Here is a 21411-nt window from a genome sequence, read left to right as displayed (position 1 = left end):
GACGCCAGTAGGACAGATGACGCCAGTAGGACAGATGACGTCAGTAGGACAGATGACGCCAGTAGGACAGAATACGCCAGTAGGACAGATGACGCCAGTAGGACAGATGACGCCAGTAGGACAGATGACGCCAGTAGGACAGATGACGCCAGTAGGACAGATGACGCCAGTAGGACAGATGACGCCAGTAGGACAGACTTGGATGACGCCAGTAGGACAGATGACGCCAGTAGGACAGATGACGCCAGTAGGACAGATGACGCCAGTAGGACAGATGACGCCAGTAGGACAGATGACGCCAGTAGGACAGATGACGCCAGTAGGACAGATGACGCCAGTAGGACAGATGACGCCAGTAGGACAGATGACGCCAGTAGGACAGATGACGCCAGTAGGACAGATGACGCCAGTAGGACAGATGACGCCAGTAGGACAGATGACGTCAGTAGGACAGATGACGCCAGTAGGACAGAATACGCCAGTAGGACAGATGACGCCAGTAGGACAGATGACGCCAGTAGGACAGATGACGCCAGTAGGACAGATGACGCCAGTAGGACAGATGACGCCAGTAGGACAGATGACGCCAGTAGGACAGATGACGCCAGTAGGACAGACTTGGATGACGCCAGTAGGACAGATGACGCCAGTAGGACAGATGACGCCAGTAGGACAGATGACGCCAGTAGGACAGATGACGCCAGTAGGACAGATGACGCCAGTAGGACAGATGACGCCAGTAGGACAGATGACGCCAGTAGGACAGATGACGCCAGTAGGACAGACTTGCATGACGCCAGTAGGACAGATGACGCCAGTAGGACAGATGACGCCAGTAGGACAGATGACGCCAGTAGGACAGATGACGCCAGTAGGACAGATGACGCCAGTAGGACAGACTTGGATGACGCCAGTAGGACAGATGACGCCAGTAGGACAGATGACGCCAGTAGGACAGATGACGCCAGTAGGACAGATGACGCCAGTAGGACAGATGACGCCAGTAGGAAAGATGACGCCAGTAGGACGGATTTGGATGACGCCAGTAGGACAGATGACGCCAGTAGGACAGATTTGGATGACGCCAGTAGGACAGATGACGCCAGTAGGACAGATGACGCCAGTAGGACAGATTTGGATGACGCCAGTAGGACAGATGACGCCAGTAGGACAGATGACGCCAGTAGGACAGATGACGCCGGTAGGACAGATGAAGCCAGTAGGACAGATGACGCGAGTAGGACAGATGACGCCAGTAGGACAGATGACGCCAGTAGGACAGACTTGGGTGACGCCAGTAGGACAGATGACGCCAGTAGGACAGATGACGCCAGTAGGACAGATGACGCCAGTAGGACAGATGACGCCAGTAGGACAGATGACGCCAGTAGGACAGACTTGGGTGACGCCAGTAGGACAGATGACGCCAGTAGGACAGATGACGCCAGTAGGACAGATGACGCCAGTAGGACAGACTTGGATGACGCCAGTAGGACAGATGACGCCAGTAGGACAGATGACGCCAGTAGGACAGATGACGCCAGTAGGACAGATGACGCCAGTAGGACAGATGACGCCAGTAGGACAGATGACGCCAGTAGGACAGATTTGGATGACGCCAGTAGGACAGATGACGCCAGTAGGACAGATTTGGATGACGCCAGTAGGACAGATGACGCCAGTAGGACAGATGACGCCAGTAGGACAGATTTGGATGACGCTAGTAGGACAGATGACGCCAGTAGGACAGATGACGCCGGTAGGACAGATGAAGCCAGTAGGACAGATGACGCGAGTAGGACAGATGACGCCAGTAGGACAGATGACGCCAGTAGGACAGACTTGGGTGACGCCAGTAGGACAGATGACGCCAGTAGGACAGATGACGCCAGTAGGACAGATGACGCCAGTAGGACAGATGACGCCAGTAGGACAGATGACGCCAGTAGGACAGACTTGGGTGACGCCAGTAGGACAGATGACGCCAGTAGGACAGATGACGCCAGTAGGACAGATGACGCCAGTAGGACAGACTTGGGTGACGCCAGTAGGACAGATGACGCCAGTAGGACAGATGACGCCAGTAGGACAGATGACGCCAGTAGGACAGATGACGCCAGTAGGACAGATGACGCCAGTAGGACAGATGACGCCAGTAGGACAGATGACGCCAGTAGGACAGATGACGCCAGTAGGACAGATTTGGATGACGCCAGTAGGACAGATGACGCCAGTAGGACAGATTTGGATGACGCCAGTAGGACAGATGACGCCAGTAAGACAGATGACGCCAGTAGGACAGATGACGCCAACTGGACAGATGACGCCAGTAGGACAGACTTGGGTGACGCCAGTAGGACAGGTGACGCCAGTAGGACAGATGACGCCAGTAGGACAGATGACGCCAGTAGGACAGATGACGCCAGTAGGACAGACTTGGGTGACGCCAGTAGGACAGATGACGCCAGTAGGACAGATGACGCCAGTAGGACAGACTTGGGTGACGCCAGTAGGACAGATGACGCCAGTAGGACAGATGACGCCAGTAGGACAGATGACGCCAGTAGGACAGATGACGTCAGTAGGACAGATGACGCCAGTAGGACAGATGACGCCAGTAGGACAGACTTGGATGACGCCAGTAGGACAGATGACGCCAGTAGGACAGATGACGCCAGTAGGACAGATGACGCCAGTAGGACAGATGACGCCAGTAGGACAGACTTGGGTGACGCCAGTAGGACAGATGACGCCGGTAGGACAGATGACGCCAGTAGGACAGATGACGCCAGTAGGACAGATGACGCCAGTAGGACAGATGACGCCAGTAGGACAGATGATGCCAGTAGGACAGATGACGCCAGTAGGACAGATGACGCCAGTAGGACAGATTTGGATGACGCCAGTAGGACAGACTTGGATGACGCCAGTAGGACAGATGACGCCAGTAGGACAGATGACGCCAGTAGGACAGATGACGCCAGTAGGACAGATGACACCAGTAGCAGATGACGCCAGTAGGACAGATGACGCCAGTAGGACAGATGACGCCAGTAGGACAGACTTGGATGACGCCAGTAGGACAGATGACGCCAGTAGGACAGATGACGCCAGTAGGACAGATGACGCCAGTAGGACAGATGACGCCAGTAGGACAGATGACGCCAGTAGGACAGATGACGCCAGTAGGACAGATTTGGATGACGCCAGTAGGACAGATGACGCCAGTAGGACAGATTTGGATGACGCCAGTAGGACAGATGACGCCAGTAGGACAGATGACGCCAGTAGGACAGATGACGCCAGTAGGACAGATGACGCCAGTAGGACAGATGACGCCAGTAGGACAGATGACGCCAGTAGGACAGATGACGCCAGTAGGACAGATTTGGATGACGCCAGTAGGACAGATGACGCCAGTAGGACAGATGACGCCAGTAGGACAGATGACGCCAGTAGGACAGATGACGCCAGTAGGACAGATGACGCCAGTAGGACAGATGACGCCAGTAGGACAGATTTGGATGACGCCAGTAGGACAGATGACGCCAGTAGGACAGATGACGCCAGTAGGACAGATGACGCCAGTAGGACAGATTTGGATGACGCCAGTAGGACAGATGACGCCAGTAGGACAGATGACGCCAGTAGGACAGATGACGCCGGTAGGACAGATGAAGCCAGTAGGACAGATGACGCGAGTAGGACAGATGACGCCAGTAGGACAGATGACGCCAGTAGGACAGACTTGGGTGACGCCAGTAGGACAGATGACGCCAGTAGGACAGATGACGCCAGTAGGACAGATGACGCCAGTAGGACAGATGACGCCAGTAGGACAGATGACGCCAGTAGGACAGACTTGGGTGACGCCAGTAGGACAGATGACGCCAGTAGGACAGATGACGCCAGTAGGACAGATGACGCCAGTAGGACAGATGACGCCAGTAGGACAGACTTGGGTGACGCCAGTAGGACAGATGACGCCAGTAGGACAGATGACGCCAGTAGGACAGATTTGGATGACGCCAGTAGGACAGACTTGGGTGACGCCAGTAGGACAGATGACGCCAGTAGGACAGATAACGCCAGTAGGACAGATGACGTCAGTAGGACAGATGACGCCAGTAGGACAGAATACGCCAGTAGGACAGATGACGCCAGTAGGACAGATGACGTCAGTAGGACAGATGACGCCAGTAGGACAGATGACGCCAGTAGGACAGATGACGTCAGTAGGACAGATGACGCCAGTAGGACAGATGACGCCAGTAGGACAGATGACGCCAGTAGGACAGATGACGTCAGTAGGACAGATGACGCCAGTAGGACAGATGACGTCAGTAGGACAGATGACGTCAGTAGGACAGATGACGCCAGTAGGACAGATGACGCCAGTAGGACAGATGACGTCAGTAGGACAGATGACGCCAGTAGGACAGATGACGCCAGTAGGACAGATGACGCCAGTAGGACAGATGACGCCAGTAGGACAGATGACGCCAGTAGGACAGATGACGCCAGTAGGACAGACTTGGATGACGCCAGTAGGACAGATGACGCCAGTAGGACAGATGACGCCAGTAGGACAGATGACGCCAGTAGGACAGATGACGCCAGTAGGACAGATGACGCCAGTAGGACAGATGACGCCAGTAGGACAGATTTGGATGACGCCAGTAGGACAGATGACGCCAGTAGGACAGATTTGGATGACGCCAGTAGGACAGATCACGCCAGTAGGACAGATCACGCCAGTAGGACAGATTTGGATGACGCCAGTAGGACAGATGACGCCAGTAGGACAGATGACGCCAGTAGGACAGATGACGCCGGTAGGACAGATGAAGCCAGTAGGACAGATGACGCGAGTAGGACAGATGACGCCAGTAGGACAGATGACGCCAGTAGGACAGACTTGGGTGACGCCAGTAGGACAGATGACGCCAGTAGGACAGATGACGCCAGTAGGACAGACTTGGGTGACGCCAGTAGGACAGATGACGCCAGTAGGACAGATGACGCCAGTAGGACAGACTTGGGTGACGCCAGTAGGACAGATGACGCCAGTAGGACAGATGACGCCAGTAGGACAGATGACGCCAGTAGGACAGACTTGGGTGACGCCAGTAGGACAGATGACGCCAGTAGGACAGATGACGCCAGTAGGACAGATGACGCCAGTAGGACAGACTTGGGTGACGCCAGTAGGACAGATGACGCCAGTAGGACAGATGACGCCAGTAGGACAGATGACGCCAGTAGGACAGATGACGCCAGTAGGACAGATGACGCCAGTAGGACAGATGACGCCAGTAGGACAGATGACGCCAGTAGGACAGATGACGCCAGTAGGACAGATGACGCCAGTAGGACAGATGACGCCAGTAGGACAGATGACGCCAGTAGGACAGATTTGGATGACGCCAGTAGGACAGATGACGCCAGTAGGACAGATGACGCCAGTAGGACAGATTTGGATGACGCCAGTAGGACAGATGACGCCAGTAGGACAGATGACGCCAGTAGGACAGATGACGCCAGTAGGACAGATTTGGATGACGCCAGTAGGACAGAATACGCCAGTAGGACAGAACACGCCAGTAGGACAGATGACGCCAGTAGGACAGATGACGCCAGTAGGACAGATGACGCGAGTAGGACAGATGACGCCAGTAGGACAGATGACGCCAGTAGGACAGATGACGCCAGTAGGACAGATGACGCCAGTAGGACAGATGACGCCAGTAGGACAGATGACGCCAGTAGGACAGATGACGCCAGTAGGACAGATGACGCCAGTAGGACAGATGACGTCAGTAGGACAGATGACGCCAGTAGGACAGATGACGCCAGTAGGACAGATTTGGATGACGCCAGTAGGACAGATGACGCCAGTAGGACAGATGACGCCAGTAGGATAGATGACGCCAGTAGGACAGATGACGCCAGTAGGACAGATGACGCCAGTAGGATAGATGACGCCAGTAGGACAGACTTGGGTGACGCCAGTAGGACAGATGACGCCAGTAGGACAGATGACGCCAGTAGGACAGATGACGCCAATTGGACAGATGACACCAGTAGGACAGACTTGGGTGACGCCAGTAGGACAGATGACGCCAGTAGGACAGATGACGTCAGTAGGACAGATGACGCCGGTAGGACAGATGACGCCAGTAGGACAGATGACGCCAGTAGGACAGATGACGCCAGTAGGACAGATGACGCCAGTAGGACAGATTTGGATGACGCCAGTAGGACAGATGACGCCAGTAGGACAGATTTGGATGACGCCAGTAGGACAGATGACGCCAGTAGGACAGATGACGCCAGTAGGACAGATGACGCCAGTAGGACAGATGACGCCAGTAGGACAGATGACGCCAGTAGGACAGATGACGCCAGTAGGACAGATGACGCCAGTAGGACAGACTTGGATGACGCCAGTAGGACAGATGACGCCAGTAGGACAGATGACGCAAGTAGGACAGATGACGCCAGTAGGACAGATGACGCCAGTAGGACAGATGACGCCAGTAGGACAGATGACGCCAGTAGGACAGATGACGCCAGTAGGACAGATGACGTCAGTAGGACAGATGACGCCAGTAGGACAGAATACGCCAGTAGGACAGATGACGCCAGTAGGACAGATGACGCCAGTAGGACAGATGACGCCAGTAGGACAGATGACGCCAGTAGGACAGATGACGCCAGTAGGACAGATGACGCCAGTAGGACAGATGACGCCAGTAGGACAGACTTGGATGACGCCAGTAGGACAGATGACGCCAGTAGGACAGATGACGCCAGTAGGACAGATGACGCCAGTAGGACAGATGACGCCAGTAGGACAGATGACGCCAGTAGGACAGATGACGCCAGTAGGACAGATGACGCCAGTAGGACAGATGACGCCAGTAGGACAGACTTGGATGACGCCAGTAGGACAGATGACGCCAGTAGGACAGATGACGCCAGTAGGACAGATGACGCCAGTAGGACAGATGACGCCAGTAGGACAGATGACGCCAGTAGGACAGACTTGGATGACGCCAGTAGGACAGATGACGCCAGTAGGACAGATGACGCCAGTAGGACAGATGACGCCAGTAGGACAGATGACGCCAGTAGGACAGGTGACGCCAGTAGGACAGATGACGCCAGTAGGACAGATGACGCCAGTAGGACAGATGACGCCAGTAGGACAGATTTGGATGACGCCAGTAGGACAGATGACGCCAGTAGGACAGATGACGCCAGTAGGACAGATTTGGATGACGCCAGTAGGACAGATGACGCCAGTAGGACAGATGACGCCAGTAGGACAGATGACGCCAGTAGGACAGATGACGCCAGTAGGACAGATGACGCGAGTAGGACAGATGACGCCAGTAGGACAGATGACGCCAGTAGGACAGACTTGGGTGACGCCAGTAGGACAGATGACGCCAGTAGGACAGATGACGCCAGTAGGACAGATGACGCCAGTAGGACAGATGACGTCAGTAGGACAGATGACGCCAATTGGACAGATGACGCCAGTAGGACAGACTTGGGTGACGCCAGTAGGACAGGTGACGCCAGTAGGACAGATGACGCCAGTAGGACAGATGACGCCAGTAGGACAGATGACGCCAGTAGGACAGATGACGCCAGTAGGACAGATGACGTCAGTAGGACAGATGACGCCAATTGGACAGATGACGCCAGTAGGACAGACTTGGGTGACGCCAGTAGGACAGGTGACGCCAGTAGGACAGATGACGCCAGTAGGACAGATGACGCCAGTAGGACAGATGACACCAGTAGGACAGACTTGGATGACGCCAGTAGGACAGATGACGCCAGTAGGACAGACTTGGTTGACGCCAGTAGGACAGATGACGCCAGTAGGACAGATGACGCCAGTAGGACAGATGACGCCAGTAGGACAGATGACGCCAGTAGGACAGATGACGCCAGTAGGACAGATGACGCCAGTAGGACAGACTTGGGTGACGCCAGTAGGACAGACTTGGGTGACGCCAGTAGGACAGATGACGCCAGTAGGACAGATGACGCCAGTAGGACAGATGACGCCAGTAGGACAGATGACGCCAGTAGGACAGATGACGCCAGTAGGACAGACTTGGGTGACGCCAGTAGGACAGATGACGCCAGTAGGACAGATGACGCCAGTAGGACAGACTTGGGTGACGCCAGTAGGACAGATGACGCCAGTAGGACAGATGACGCCAGTAGGACAGATGACGCCAGTAGGACAGATGACGCCAGTAGGACAGATGACGCCAGTAGGACAGATTTGGATGACGCCAGTAGGACAGATGACGCCAGTAGGACAGATTTGGATGACGCCAGTAGGACAGATGACGCCAGTAGGACAGATGACGCCAGTAGGACAGATGACGCCAGTAGGACAGATGACGCCAGTAGGACAGATGACGCCAGTAGGACAGATGACGCCAGTAGGACAGATTTGGATGACGCCAGTAGGACAGATGACGCCAGTAGGATAGATGACGCCAGTAGGACAGATGACGCCAGTAGGACAGATGACGCCAGTAGGACAGATGACGCCAGTAGGACAGATGACGCCAGTAGGACAGATGACGCCAGTAGGACAGATGACGCCAGTAGGACAGATGACGCCAGTAGGACAGATGACGCCAGTAGGACAGATGACGCCAGTAGGATAGATGACGCCAGTAGGATAGATGACGCCAGTAGGACAGATGACGCCAGTAGGACAGATGACGCCAGTAGGACAGATGACGCCAGTAGGACAGATGACGCCAGTAGGACAGATGACGCCAGTAGGACAGATGACGCCAGTAGGACAGATGACGCCAGTAGGACAGATGACGCCAGTAGGACAGATGACGCCAGTAGGACAGATGACGTCAGTAGGACAGATGACGCCAGTAGGACAGATGACGCCAGTAGGACAGATGACGCCAGTAGGACAGATGACGCCAGTAGGACAGATGACGCCAGTTGATATAGATGACGATTGACTACGCAGCCAATTCACCTTTTGCTTGCCTATACTACTAAGATTATTGACTATAGACATGGAGGTTTACTATTTTTTGATTTGGCATTTATTTATTTTGAAACACTTTTTTAAAGAAGCTTTTCAATTCAAGGGGGTAAAAAACATCTTAATCAATTAATATAGTGTTTGTATTGATTTGTGTGTATCGATGTGTAGGGTACTTGAAGGAAAATATGTGTAAGCAGCAGGGTCTTTTCTGAAAGTATGGTTGCCATGGCAACGGCGGCCATATTTAAAAAAAAAACAATACCTATTTGTTCATATCTTACTTAAACCAATGTAATTTCCCTCTTTAGCATAATCTTAGCCTGGCCTACCTGTGTTGATTAGCGATGTGGTTTTGGGCTATTCTTTATTTTAAGACCACCACTATAGATACAGCCATTTTCACAGGTAATCTTTTTAGCCAGTTATGTTAATATGGCTATCATCTTTATTCTGGCCAATATCTACTCCCCTGGCCATCGTCTTTATTCTGGCCAATTTATGTTCTCATGGCCATCGTCTTTGTTCTGGCCTATTGCCATTCCCATGGCCATTGTCTTTATTCTGACCAATCTGGTCTATTCCGGCCCATATCAATTTCTTCACTCAACATTTTAATTCTTGACTCGACGTTCGCCTCTTTAGACAAACTACCAACAGTTTACCCCGGACCATCTCGATTACTTCACCCAACATTTTAATTCTGGACTCGACGCTCGCCTCTTTAGACAAACATTCAGAGAAAACGAGAACCAACTCTACGATGTTGTTGCAGGCAGCACCACGCTGTTGTTGCAGGCAGCTCTGGGCCCTTGGTACCGCTACTGACGTCGGTCCTGAACGATATCTCCTGACCTGTTGACCCCGGGTGGCACCAGGTTCATGAAAATACCCGGCCCGCCCCACCTGCCTACGTTAGGGTCAACGCGAGTAAACCTGTGTTTAGATTCACGTTGGACTCTTGTTTGTGTAAACGGCGCACTTTTTTTTCAATAAAAAATTTTTGTCCAGCAATCGAGACACGTATCTGGCTAATTTTCCAGACGTTTGAATCGTCAGTTGAGTACCGCCAGGTCATAGAGAGGCCGTCTACTTTAAAATTGCCCTACATCATTCTAAAAAATTATTTGGCCGTCTATAGGTCTATCTAGGTAATATGTCCTCGTTTGAATATCGATGGCGTCTGTATTAATGTTTAATTGGTAATTGAATATTTATTTGCGTCTGTTTATAAAAAGAAAGAAAAACAATCTCATTTGTTTTTTGTTTTTCTTCCAAACTCTGGTTTTATTGGTGAGTAATAGAGGTAGTTTTAGGATTTGTGTTAGAGGTGTATAGTTGATGTGTAGTTGATGTGTAGTTGAGGTGTGTAGTAGGTGTGTAGTTGAGGTTTGTTATAAGTGTGTAGTATGTGTGTACTTAAAGTGTGTAGTAGATGCCTAGTACAGGAATGTTAGAAGACTAAGTATTAAAAATGTATTTTATAAAGTTTGTAGATGGAGGGAGTTGTTGAGGTGTGTAGCAGAAGTATGTAGTAGCGGTGAGCAACAAAGATGTGTAGTTGAGGTGTGTAGTTGAGGTGTGTAGTTGAGGTGTGTAGTTTAGATGTGTGGGTGAGGTGTGTAGGTGAAATGTGTAGTTGAAGTGTGTAGTTGAGATGTGTAGTTGAGGTGTGTAGTTGAGGTGTTAATTTAAGTTTTAATGGCATGAAATCAACTAACCGTGTAGGGTGAAATCCAAAGATAAACATACACATAGTGTTTTTTTGTTTTGTTTTTAAACTGTAAAACAGTTATCACGTTTAAATCAACCCTAGGATAGTCTGAATACGACCAACCTACACAAAAATGATCTTTATCGCCTCATAAACAAGTAAACAAAATACAAAAACAAAGATTTACAAATATAACGTAAAAGTGCAGACGCTATTATTTATTTGTTTGTTTACATTATACCAAACCCCACTTCCTGTATGGGCAGACAACTCACTTTCCTGTTGACATCTGTTTCATCAGGTCATTGACAGGGGAAGGTAACTTCAACTGGAGGTTTTTGTTTCCCTTTGACTACCTAGTGGCTGAGGAGAAAATCGTCATCTCGCGAAAGGAGACTTTGTTCTCGTGGGACGAGACCGAGTCCAAGGTCCCGGCCCGCCTCAATCTGCAGGTCTGGGACGCTGACCACTTTTCTGCTGACGACTTCTTGGGTTGGTTTATTTCCCTTGCATTTCTTTTTGTTTCTACTGTCTTACAGTGATTACCTCCCATATATTCCACTATTCATTTAAAATATTTTAAATAGGCACAATATTATACATTTTAAATATAATACATATTTTTAATTTAAATTCGTTAATATTTAAAATAAATATACAGTGTCTTCCTTCTATTTCTCTGTGCTACAATGATTACCTCCCTTACATTAGAGAAAAAAATGTTAATTTAAAATTGATAAAATGAAATTAAAAATAAGCGGGGTAACTTTTAATTTTTTTAAAACATTAATTTTATTCTTTGCCTATTATGGAAACAATGTCTACAACTTTAAGCTTTCAAATAAAAATAAATATTTTTAAAAAAAAACCTAATACTTTGATGAATTCTGGGGAATTTTTATATGTAAAAAGAGGAAAAAATAACGAAAGTTTCCCAAAGAATCTAAACGGGTGAATGTTTTAAAAAGTTATGTTAAATAAAACATATGAAGTTTTTTCGAAGTTCTGAATATCCATTTTAAAATATTTTAAGGCGCTGTAAATTACATGTCTAAGGCGAAAAAAAAAAAAAAAAAAAAAAAAACATAAACTAAATGGGTTTTTATAAGAGGCGTAAATTTAAGTGTAATTGGTGTGGTCAATTGAAGACTAGTTTTATCTGGATAAAGTAAAACTAATAGCTACTATACATATATGATGTGAAATCCCCTTTGATTTTCGTAATTATTTTCTTTTTTGTTCAAGAAAAGGCTGTTGCTCGTATGTGTTGCAATGGGTAGGAATTTCTGCTAGGAAGTAAAGTTCCCCTTTCAAACCTGACGGTCTATGGGGCAAGTGAAGTAGAGTTCACCTGCTGCTGCGACCTCGGTTTAGGGGTCATCCATTTATAACGTCCACATTTTTTTTTGGATTTTGGACCCCCTCTCTCTTCCCCCCCCCCTCGGTCAACAAAAATCTATAATTTATTTCCCTTATAAAAGTCCATACGTGTCCGCAAAAGTCAACTTTTACCTACAAGATTCACCTGTCACCAAACTTACCTTTTCCTCAGGTTCCTTGACCCTTGACCTGAACCGGTTCCCCCGGGGCGCCAAATCCTCCAAGCTGTGTACCCTGGACATGCTGAAGACGGACGGGTCGGTGCCACAGATGTCTCTGTTTAAACACAAGAGGGTCAAGGGCTGGTGGCCATTCCACGTCAAGAACGAGGGCAGTGATGAGCTCGAGCTGACGGTAAGGCTACTACCCCATCCCATCTTCTACTGCCCCATCCCATCTTTTACTGCCCCATCCCATCTTCTACTGCCCCATCCCATCTTCTACTACCCCATCCCATCTTCTACTACCCCATCCCATCTTCTACTGCCTCATTCCATCTTCTACTGCCCCATCCCATCTTCTACTGCCCCATCCCATCTTCTACTACCCCATCCCATCTTCTACTGCCCCATCCCATCTTCTACTGCCCCATCCCATCTTCTACTGCCCCATCCCATCTTCTACTGCCCCATCCCATCTTCTACTGCCCCATCCCATCTTCTACTGCCCCATCCCATCTTCTACTGCCCCATCCCATCTTCTACTGCCCCATCCCATCTTCTACTGCCCCATCCCATCTTCTACTGCCCCATCCCATAGAAGTACTGCCCAATCCCATCTTCTACTGCCCCATCCCATCTTCTACAGCCCCATTTCATTTTCTACTGCCCCATTCCATCTTCTACTGCCCCATTCCATCTTCTACTGCCCCATCCCATCTTCTACTGCCCAATCCCATCTTCTACTGCCCCATCCCATCTTCTACTGCCCCATTTCATCTTCTACTGCCCCATTCCATCTTCTACTGCCCCATCCCATCTTCTACTGCCCCATCCCATCTTCTACTGCCCCATCCCATCTTCTACTGCCCCATCCCATCTTCTACTGCCCCATCCCATCTTCTACTGCCCCATCCCATAGAAGTACTGCCCAATCCCATCTTCTACTGCCCCATCCCATCTTCTACAGCCCCATTTCATTTTCTACTGCCCCATTCCATCTTCTACTGCCCCATCCCATCTTCTACTGCCCCATTCCATCTTCTACTGCCCCATCCCATCTTCTACTGCCCCATTCCATCTTCTACTGCCCCATCCCATCTTCTACTGCCCCATCCCATCTTCTACTGCCCCATCCCATCTTCTACTGCCCCATCCCATCTTCTACTGCCCCATCCCATCTTCTACTGCCCCATCCCATCTTCTACTGCCCCATCCCATCTTCTACTGCCCCATCCCATCTTCTACTGCCCCATTTAATCTTCTACTGCCCCATCCCATCTTCTACTGCCCCATCCCATCTTCTACTGCCCCATCCCATCTTCTACTGCCCCATCTTATCTTCTACTGCCCCATTCCATCTTCTTCAGCCCCATTCCATCTTCTACTGCCCCATCCCATAGAAGTACTGCCCCATCCTATAGAAGTACTGCCCCATCCCATAGAAGTACTGCCCCATCCCATAGAAGTACTGCCCCATCCCATAGAAGTACTGCCCCATCCCATAGAAGTACTGCCCCATCCCATAGAAGTACTGCCCCATCCCATAGAAGTACTGCCCCATCCCATAGAAGTACTGCCCCATCCCATAGAAGTACTGCCCCATCCCATAGAAGTACTACCCCATCCCATCTTCTACTGCCCCATCCCATCTTCTACTGCCCCATCCCATCTTCTACTGCCCCATCCCATAGAAGTACTGCCCAATCCCATCTTCTACTGCCCCATCCCATCTTCTACAGCCCCATTTCATTTTCTACTGCCCCATTCCATCTTCTACTGCCCCATTCCATCTTCTACTGCCCCATCCCATCTTCTACTGCCCAATCCCATCTTCTACTGCCCCATCCCATCTTCTACTGCCCCATTTCATCTTCTACTGCCCCATTCCATCTTCTACTGCCCCATCCCATCTTCTACTGCCCCATCCCATCTTCTACTGCCCCATCCCATCTTCTACTGCCCCATCCCATCTTCTACTGCCCCATCCCATCTTCTACTGCCCCATCCCATAGAAGTACTGCCCAATCCCATCTTCTACTGCCCCATCCCATCTTCTACAGCCCCATTTCATTTTCTACTGCCCCATTCCATCTTCTACTGCCCCATCCCATCTTCTACTGCCCCATTCCATCTTCTACTGCCCCATCCCATCTTCTACTGCCCCATTCCATCTTCTACTGCCCCATCCCATCTTCTACTGCCCCATCCCATCTTCTACTGCCCCATCCCATCTTCTACTGCCCCATCCCATCTTCTACTGCCCCATCCCATCTTCTACTGCCCCATCCCATCTTCTACTGCCCCATCCCATCTTCTACTGCCCCATCCCATCTTCTACTGCCCCATTTAATCTTCTACTGCCCCATCCCATCTTCTACTGCCCCATCCCATCTTCTACTGCCCCATCCCATCTTCTACTGCCCCATCTTATCTTCTACTGCCCCATTCCATCTTCTTCAGCCCCATTCCATCTTCTACTGCCCCATCCCATAGAAGTACTGCCCCATCCTATAGAAGTACTGCCCCATCCCATAGAAGTACTGCCCCATCCCATAGAAGTACTGCCCCATCCCATAGAAGTACTGCCCCATCCCATAGAAGTACTGCCCCATCCCATAGAAGTACTGCCCCATCCCATAGAAGTACTGCCCCATCCCATAGAAGTACTGCCCCATCCCATAGAAGTACTGCCCCATCCCATAGAAGTACTACCCCATCCCATATCCTACGGCCCCATCACACCCTCTACTACTTCTCCCCTTCACCTTCTACTGCCCCACCCTCTACTGCTACAACTTCTAGTCCAACCCTCTACACCCCCCCTCCCTTCACCCTTAACTGACCACCTTCTTCTACCCTACTCTCTACCTCCCCCCCCCCCCATTCTTCCCTACGCTCTACTGTCCCACCCTTTACTCCCCCCCCCTTCTATTACTCCCCCACCGTCTAATCTTACCCCCCCCCCCCCATACCCTCTACGCCCTTGTAGCACTGCCGTACATAAACCCACCAATCCAATTACCCTGGAACTCTTTGTTACCGGCCTGCCCCGATTAAAACAAGAACCCAACATTTCCCCGGCACTAGATTAATCTTGCATAAGACCCGTGCCGGCAGCCTGCTCACCCACCCTCACCCCCCTCCCTCATCTCCCCCACCCCCTCCACAATCTTTCCCCATATCGGTATCTTTAATAAAGGCTAGTAAAATATGAATAGGCAACAAGCTAAGATCAATTCATCTAGTTAATGAATTTTTTTTTAGACTTAAAAACAAGAGGGAGGTTATTATATTTTATGATTACCCTCCACTAAATACAATGAATGTCAAACCACTTCAGGCTATTAAAGACAGCCGTATGTAATCCATGAAGTAACAGGACCAATTTCCTTTGTAGCATGTCTGGGAAGCCCAAAGAGGCGGGGAGGGGGAGCGAAAATGTTGTTGTAATATTTCTATCTATAACAGATGAAATATTCTAATTAAAATAGCTTCAACTTTTTGCTATTGTCACAATTTTTTTTAAACATTTTTTTTTTATTTTCGTGAGAGAAAACATTTAATAAATTAATTCAAGCCGTCAATCACTGACATTTGAGCCCCGCCTCCACTGCAAGTTAAAGGTCTTAATACTCTTTTATTCCCTTTTTTTTGTTTCGCTATTTTAAAAATTATTTTTAAAGATACGAATCCAAGTTTTTAACTGCCTGGTTTTTGGCTGTTTGCAGGGGAAAGTTGAAGCAGAGTTGCATCTGATGACGTCAGAGGAGGCAGAAAAACACCCGGCCGGACTGGGGCGCTCCGAACCCGATCCTTTAGAGAAGCCAAAGTAAGTAGATCTACTGGGGAGTTGATCCTTTAGAGAAGCCAAAGTAAGTAGATCTACTGGGGAGTTGATCCTTTAGAGAAGCCAAAGTAAGTAGATCTACTGGGAACCCGATCCTTTAGAGAATCCAAACTAAGTAGATCTACTGGGGAGTTGATCCTTTAGAGAAGCCAAAGTAAGTAGATCTACTGGGACTCGATCCTTTAGAGAAGCCAAAGTAAGTAGATCTACTGGGAACCCGATCCTTTAGAAAAGCCAAAGTAAGTAGATCTACTGGGGAGTTGATCCTTTAGAGAAGCCAAAGTAAGTAGATCTACTGGGACTCGATCCTTTAGAGAAGCCAAAGTAAGTAGATCTACTGGGACTCGATCCTTTAGAGAAGCCAAAGTAAGTAGATCTACTGGGAACCCGATCCTTTAGAGAAGCCAAAGTAAGTAGATCTACTGGGAACCCGATCCTTTAGAGAAGCCAAAGTAAGTAGATCTACTGGGGAGTTGATTGTTGGATGATCTACTGTTAAAGTAGAAATTTCTTTCGACCCTAGCTACGTACACAGGCTGTGTCCAAGAGGCCCGGAAATTTTAAAAAGCCCCCCCCCCTAACTATTATTATGACTTTGTCTCCACCAATTTGAATGTTACGCCATGGTATGAAGTAAGAGAAATGGTAAAATGGAGAAACACCAACAAAACGTTTTTTTTTTTAAATCAAAACCCTATTACTGCAGCACCTTTTCTGGGGGCCCATCGGAATTTTTTTTTTTCCTGCGTCCCATCTGAATTTTTTCCGATTGACCTGCAGGCCAGTCCACCCCCGGGTGTACAAGATGACTGCTAGAAATAGCAATAGGTGGTCCACATAATTATGTACAATTGCACGATTACCCATCGGATATAAATAACTTACGTAGCCTGTATTAGCTTATGGGTTAACCGTGCGGCGTCAATTCGGCCAATGACGAAACGGCCCCGTCAAAACGACCCCGACAAATCGGCCCCGTCAAAAGGGCCAGCGACATATGGACCCCGTCATATAGGCTCCCGACAAATAGGCTCCCGTCATTTAGGCTACCGACAAATAGGCTCCCGTTATATAGGCTCCCGACAAAAGGGCTCCAGTCAATAAGGCTCCTGACAAATAGGCTCCCGTCATTTTGGCTCCCGACATATAGTCTCCCGTCATTTAGTTTTTTCCACAAAACGGCCCCCGTCATTACGACTCCCGACAAATAGGCTAGCGCCATTTTGGCTCCCGACAAAAAGGCTCCTGTCAATTTGGCTCCAGACAAAAGGACCACTGACACAGTGGCGTAGCTACCGTAAAGCTAGCGTAAGCAAGGCATGGGGGCCCAAGGCACATAGGGGCCCTTTTCCCTCATAAAAAATTAAAACTTTTACAATGGAATTTTAATATTTGTTACATATAAATAATTTTAAAAAAGAAAAAGGTTAAAAGTTCCAAAAAGCCCCCCCCCCCCCCCCCCACCGTTTCGGCAGTGGGATTCAGTGTTTGTGGGTCAAACAGAGCCCAATCGTTATAATGACACTACAGGCTATATCACTTTGTCGTGCAAGACATTGAGAGAATCAGCCTATAAATGAACTTTTTAGCAGTAGTAGGCAAGCATAATAATATAGTATAAATACAAAATCAGGACATATAAAATACAAAATGTTGCCTTCAGAATATTTATATATTAAAAAATATCCATCGTAAGTAGAAGTTGATCTCTTCGTTTAACTCCTCTGTAGCCTAACGCAGAGGCGTAGCGAAGGCGAGGCGGGGGGTGCGGACCGCAACGGGTGACACCATTTAGGGGGGGGGGGGGGGTGACACCAAAGGCAAAAAATTGTAAAATTTCCCGGCAAAGCGATCTCATTGAATATGACATCTGCCAGTGGGACCCCTTCATCAATATTCTTTAGAGTTAGCTTATCCAACACTCTTATGTAATACAACGTATGCATCTCTTGTTCGGCAGGCCTTATTTTTATATTAGTTTATCTATTATAAAATATAGCATGTTTTAATTTAAGGGTCATCTATCTATGACATCCATAATTGAGTCGGTTATAGGCTGTTCCAACTCATTGTGTGGGGAGAAGGGTCCACGCTGTACCTTCCTAAATGCAATATGCTTGTACAGGGGCGTAGCGAGGGGGGTGGGCGGGGGGTGCGGACCGCACCGGGTGACACCATTTAGGGGGGTGACACCATTAAGTGCCGCACCGGGTGGCACCCGACCTCGCTACGCCACTGTGCTTGTAGGTTATCAAAACAAAATGCTGGTGGAATTCAGCTGTTAAGGGCTCGATTTATTTGTGAATTAATGTTGGTTCATGAAAAAATAATTTCATTCGGGCATTAAAAAGAGGTTATGGTGGTATTGGAGGTAGGACACAATGGTTACTTTTATGCCAATAGTGGTCATATCATTCATTTTTCTGGAGCCAATATGTCGGGAGTCATTTTGTCAAAAGCCAATATGTCGGGAGCCCAATTGCCGGGAGCCAATATGTCGGGAGCCCATTTGTCGGTAGCCAAAATGTCGTGAGCCCATTTGCCGGGAGCCCATTTGTCTTGAGCCCTTATGTCGGGAGCCAATATGTCGGGAGCCGCTTTGTCGGGAGCCAATATGTCCTGAGCCTATTTGTCAGGGGTTAATATGTCGGGAGTCCATTTGTCGGGAGCCTAAATATCACGAGCCCATTTGTCGGGAGCCTATATGTCGCAAGTCAATATGACGGGAGCCCATTTGACGGGAGCCAATAAGTCGGGGCCCTTTTGACGGGGCTATTTTGACGGGGTCGGTTTGTCGGGAGTCGATTTGACGGGGTCGTATTAACGGGGCCGTTTTGACGGGGCCGATTTGTCCCGGGCCGTTTTGACAGGGCACCGGGTTAACTGATGCTCCTACAGTCCCGGTGCAGCCTATAGTTGGGGTATCTACTTCACCTGTCAGGTTCAGTGAAGTCACTGCACCGTGCATTGATGCAACAGTTTGCATGACGCCATTGCGCCGGCGTGTGACGTCGAAGCACTGTTGCGTGAAGTTGCGTGCAAGGTCTGTGGCGTGTATGGCTTGACGGTCAAGCTTAGCATGACCTCACTGCGCCGTTGTGTGACGTCATGGCAAGGTTGTCGTTACAGCACCGTGTGCGCGTATGGACCATATGATGTCAATTCCTTCGTGTATCCCCCTACCGGTCCGGCCTCCCCCACCTCCCACCCCCCCCCCCCTTTTTTTGCTGCCCCCTCACATCTTATAATGTATCTCTTCGGCCGAATCCCCAATATGAGCCCCTCACACCCCCACATGAACCCCGTCCCATCTGATCTGATCTCCCGTCGATCGGCCCACCCCCACATGAGCCCCCTCACATCTGCCATTATATCACCCCAGCCACCCAGCCACCCCCCCCCACGAACCCCTTCTGATCTGACCTTGTATCTCCCCAGCCAACCCGACTCGTCCTTCATGTGGTTCATGAACCCTCTCACATTCGACCCAACCCCCCCCCCCCACGAACCCCCTGACATCTGACCTTGTATCTCCCCAGCCAACCCGACTCGTCCTTCATGTGGTTCATGAACCCTCTCACATTTGACCTAACCCTCCCCCCCCCCCCACGAACCCCCTGACCTCTGACCTTTTATCTCCCCAGCCGACCCGACTCGTCCTTCATGTGGTTCATGAACCCTCTCACATTTGACCCAACCCCCCCCCCCCCACGAACCCCCTCACCTCTGATCTTGTATTTCCCCAGCCGACCCGACTCGTCCTTCATGTGGTTCATGAACCCCTTCAAGTCCCTGCGCTACATCCTCTGGCACAACTACAAGTGGATCATCATCAAGCTGTTCCTGCTCGCCCTGCTCACGGCCCTGCTCCTGCTCTTCTTCTACTCCATGCCGGGCTACACGGTCAAGAAGATGTTCAACGCTTAACTTCGGTCCCAGGGGTCACTCTCTGGAGGCTCCCTCAGCGGTCACTCGCTTTTGGAGCCCCCCCCCCCAGCGGTCACTCGTTGATGCTCCCCTGCGGTCACTCACTGTAGACTCCCCCCACGGTCACGGGGCTGTGTCTAATCTCCCCACAGCGCGACACCAACAACATAATTGTGGCCGCAAGCTCTTGGTACTGATAAATCAGCTTGACATGTTAATTGGATCAAACCTCATTACCCGACCAACTTAATTAACGTAAATTAATTATGATAATTATTTGGCTTTATAATTGACTGAAAGAGCAGGGATTATAGACTAATATTAAGGTGGATACAGTTTTTGTCATTCTTGAAGTTTTGTTAACTTCAGACACCAACAGCGGGTGTGATGTTGTTTTTTTTTTATATAAAATTATTTTATTAAAAAATCTAAATGTTGGTTAATGTAAATATATTACCATGTAAATATATAATTAATATGTGCAATAATAAAATATATTATTGTTTACTTTAAACCTGTAAATGCTATTTTGTTTTTAAATTAATTTGTATGCACTAACATTGTTACCCCCCTTAACACCAAAGCTGTTAACGCCCTTTAATGTGTTTATTCAAAATTTAAATCTACCCTTTTTTAATTATGTTGATGCTAATTCATACCGTTTACTTACAATAAATCTGATTTTATTGTGAAGTAAATTTTTCATTTACACTTTTCTAAGCTTGAGCAAACTATTCTTATATTTTTGAATTTGAACACTTTTTGCTGACTTTGTGATATGATAATAATATAATGCCGTTGATATATTGTAAATTTGTGATACTTTATATATTTTTTTTTCAAATTGGATATTTTATTCCTTGATATACATTCACTTAGATCTAGTTTGAGGGCAAGGTCACCCAAGGCCAGAGGTCACCTATTTGTATACAGGTATCACCAGTGGCGTAGCGAGGTCGGGTGTCACCCGGTGCGGCACTTAATGGTGTCACCCCCCCCCCAGAGGCATAGAGACCCTTCCCAGGGACAAACTTTCAGATTTTCGATTTGCACTCCCCCCCCCCCTCAAACTTTCGATTTGCACCCCCCCCCCTCGAGTTTTTCTCTATATATTTTGCTATTTTTTGCCTTGGTGTCACCCCCCTAAATGGTGTCACCCGGTGCGGTCCGCACCCCCCGCCCCCCCCCCCCCCCGCCCCACTCCCTCGCTACGCCCCTGGGTATCACTACTACCACCATTTGACACCACTGTCGGGTCACCTTTTTACACTGATGTGTACTCACCTTTTTACTCAGCGGTCAAGTCACCATATGACGCAGGTGTCACCAATGTTCA

At 49.1% G+C, this 21411-nt stretch overlaps 1 protein-coding gene across 3 annotated transcripts in view; it reads left to right on the top strand.

Annotated features, from left to right (window-relative positions):
* The window catches only part of LOC131954443 (otoferlin), a gene marked incomplete at its 5' end in the record, with an annotated part of 146620 nt that extends 125556 nt beyond the window's left edge, over positions 1–21064 (top strand). For all 3 annotated transcript variants that reach the window (XM_059318116.1, XM_059318115.1, XM_059318114.1), the window contains 4 exon segments: positions 11062–11252; positions 12313–12494; positions 16030–16130; positions 19895–21064. In XM_059318116.1, coding sequence (XP_059174099.1) covers positions 11062–11252; positions 12313–12494; positions 16030–16130; positions 19895–20075 — 655 coding nt within the window. In that variant the 3' untranslated portion in view covers positions 20076–21064.
* Positions 21065–21411: the final 347 nt, after the last annotated feature.

This window comes from Physella acuta, unplaced genomic scaffold, assembly GCF_028476545.2.
Source record: "Physella acuta isolate Inbredline_101_S28 unplaced genomic scaffold, ASM2847654v3 ptg000999l, whole genome shotgun sequence".
NCBI lineage: Eukaryota > Metazoa > Mollusca > Gastropoda > Physidae > Physella > Physella acuta.
This window is presented reverse-complemented; position numbering and strand designations above follow the sequence as displayed.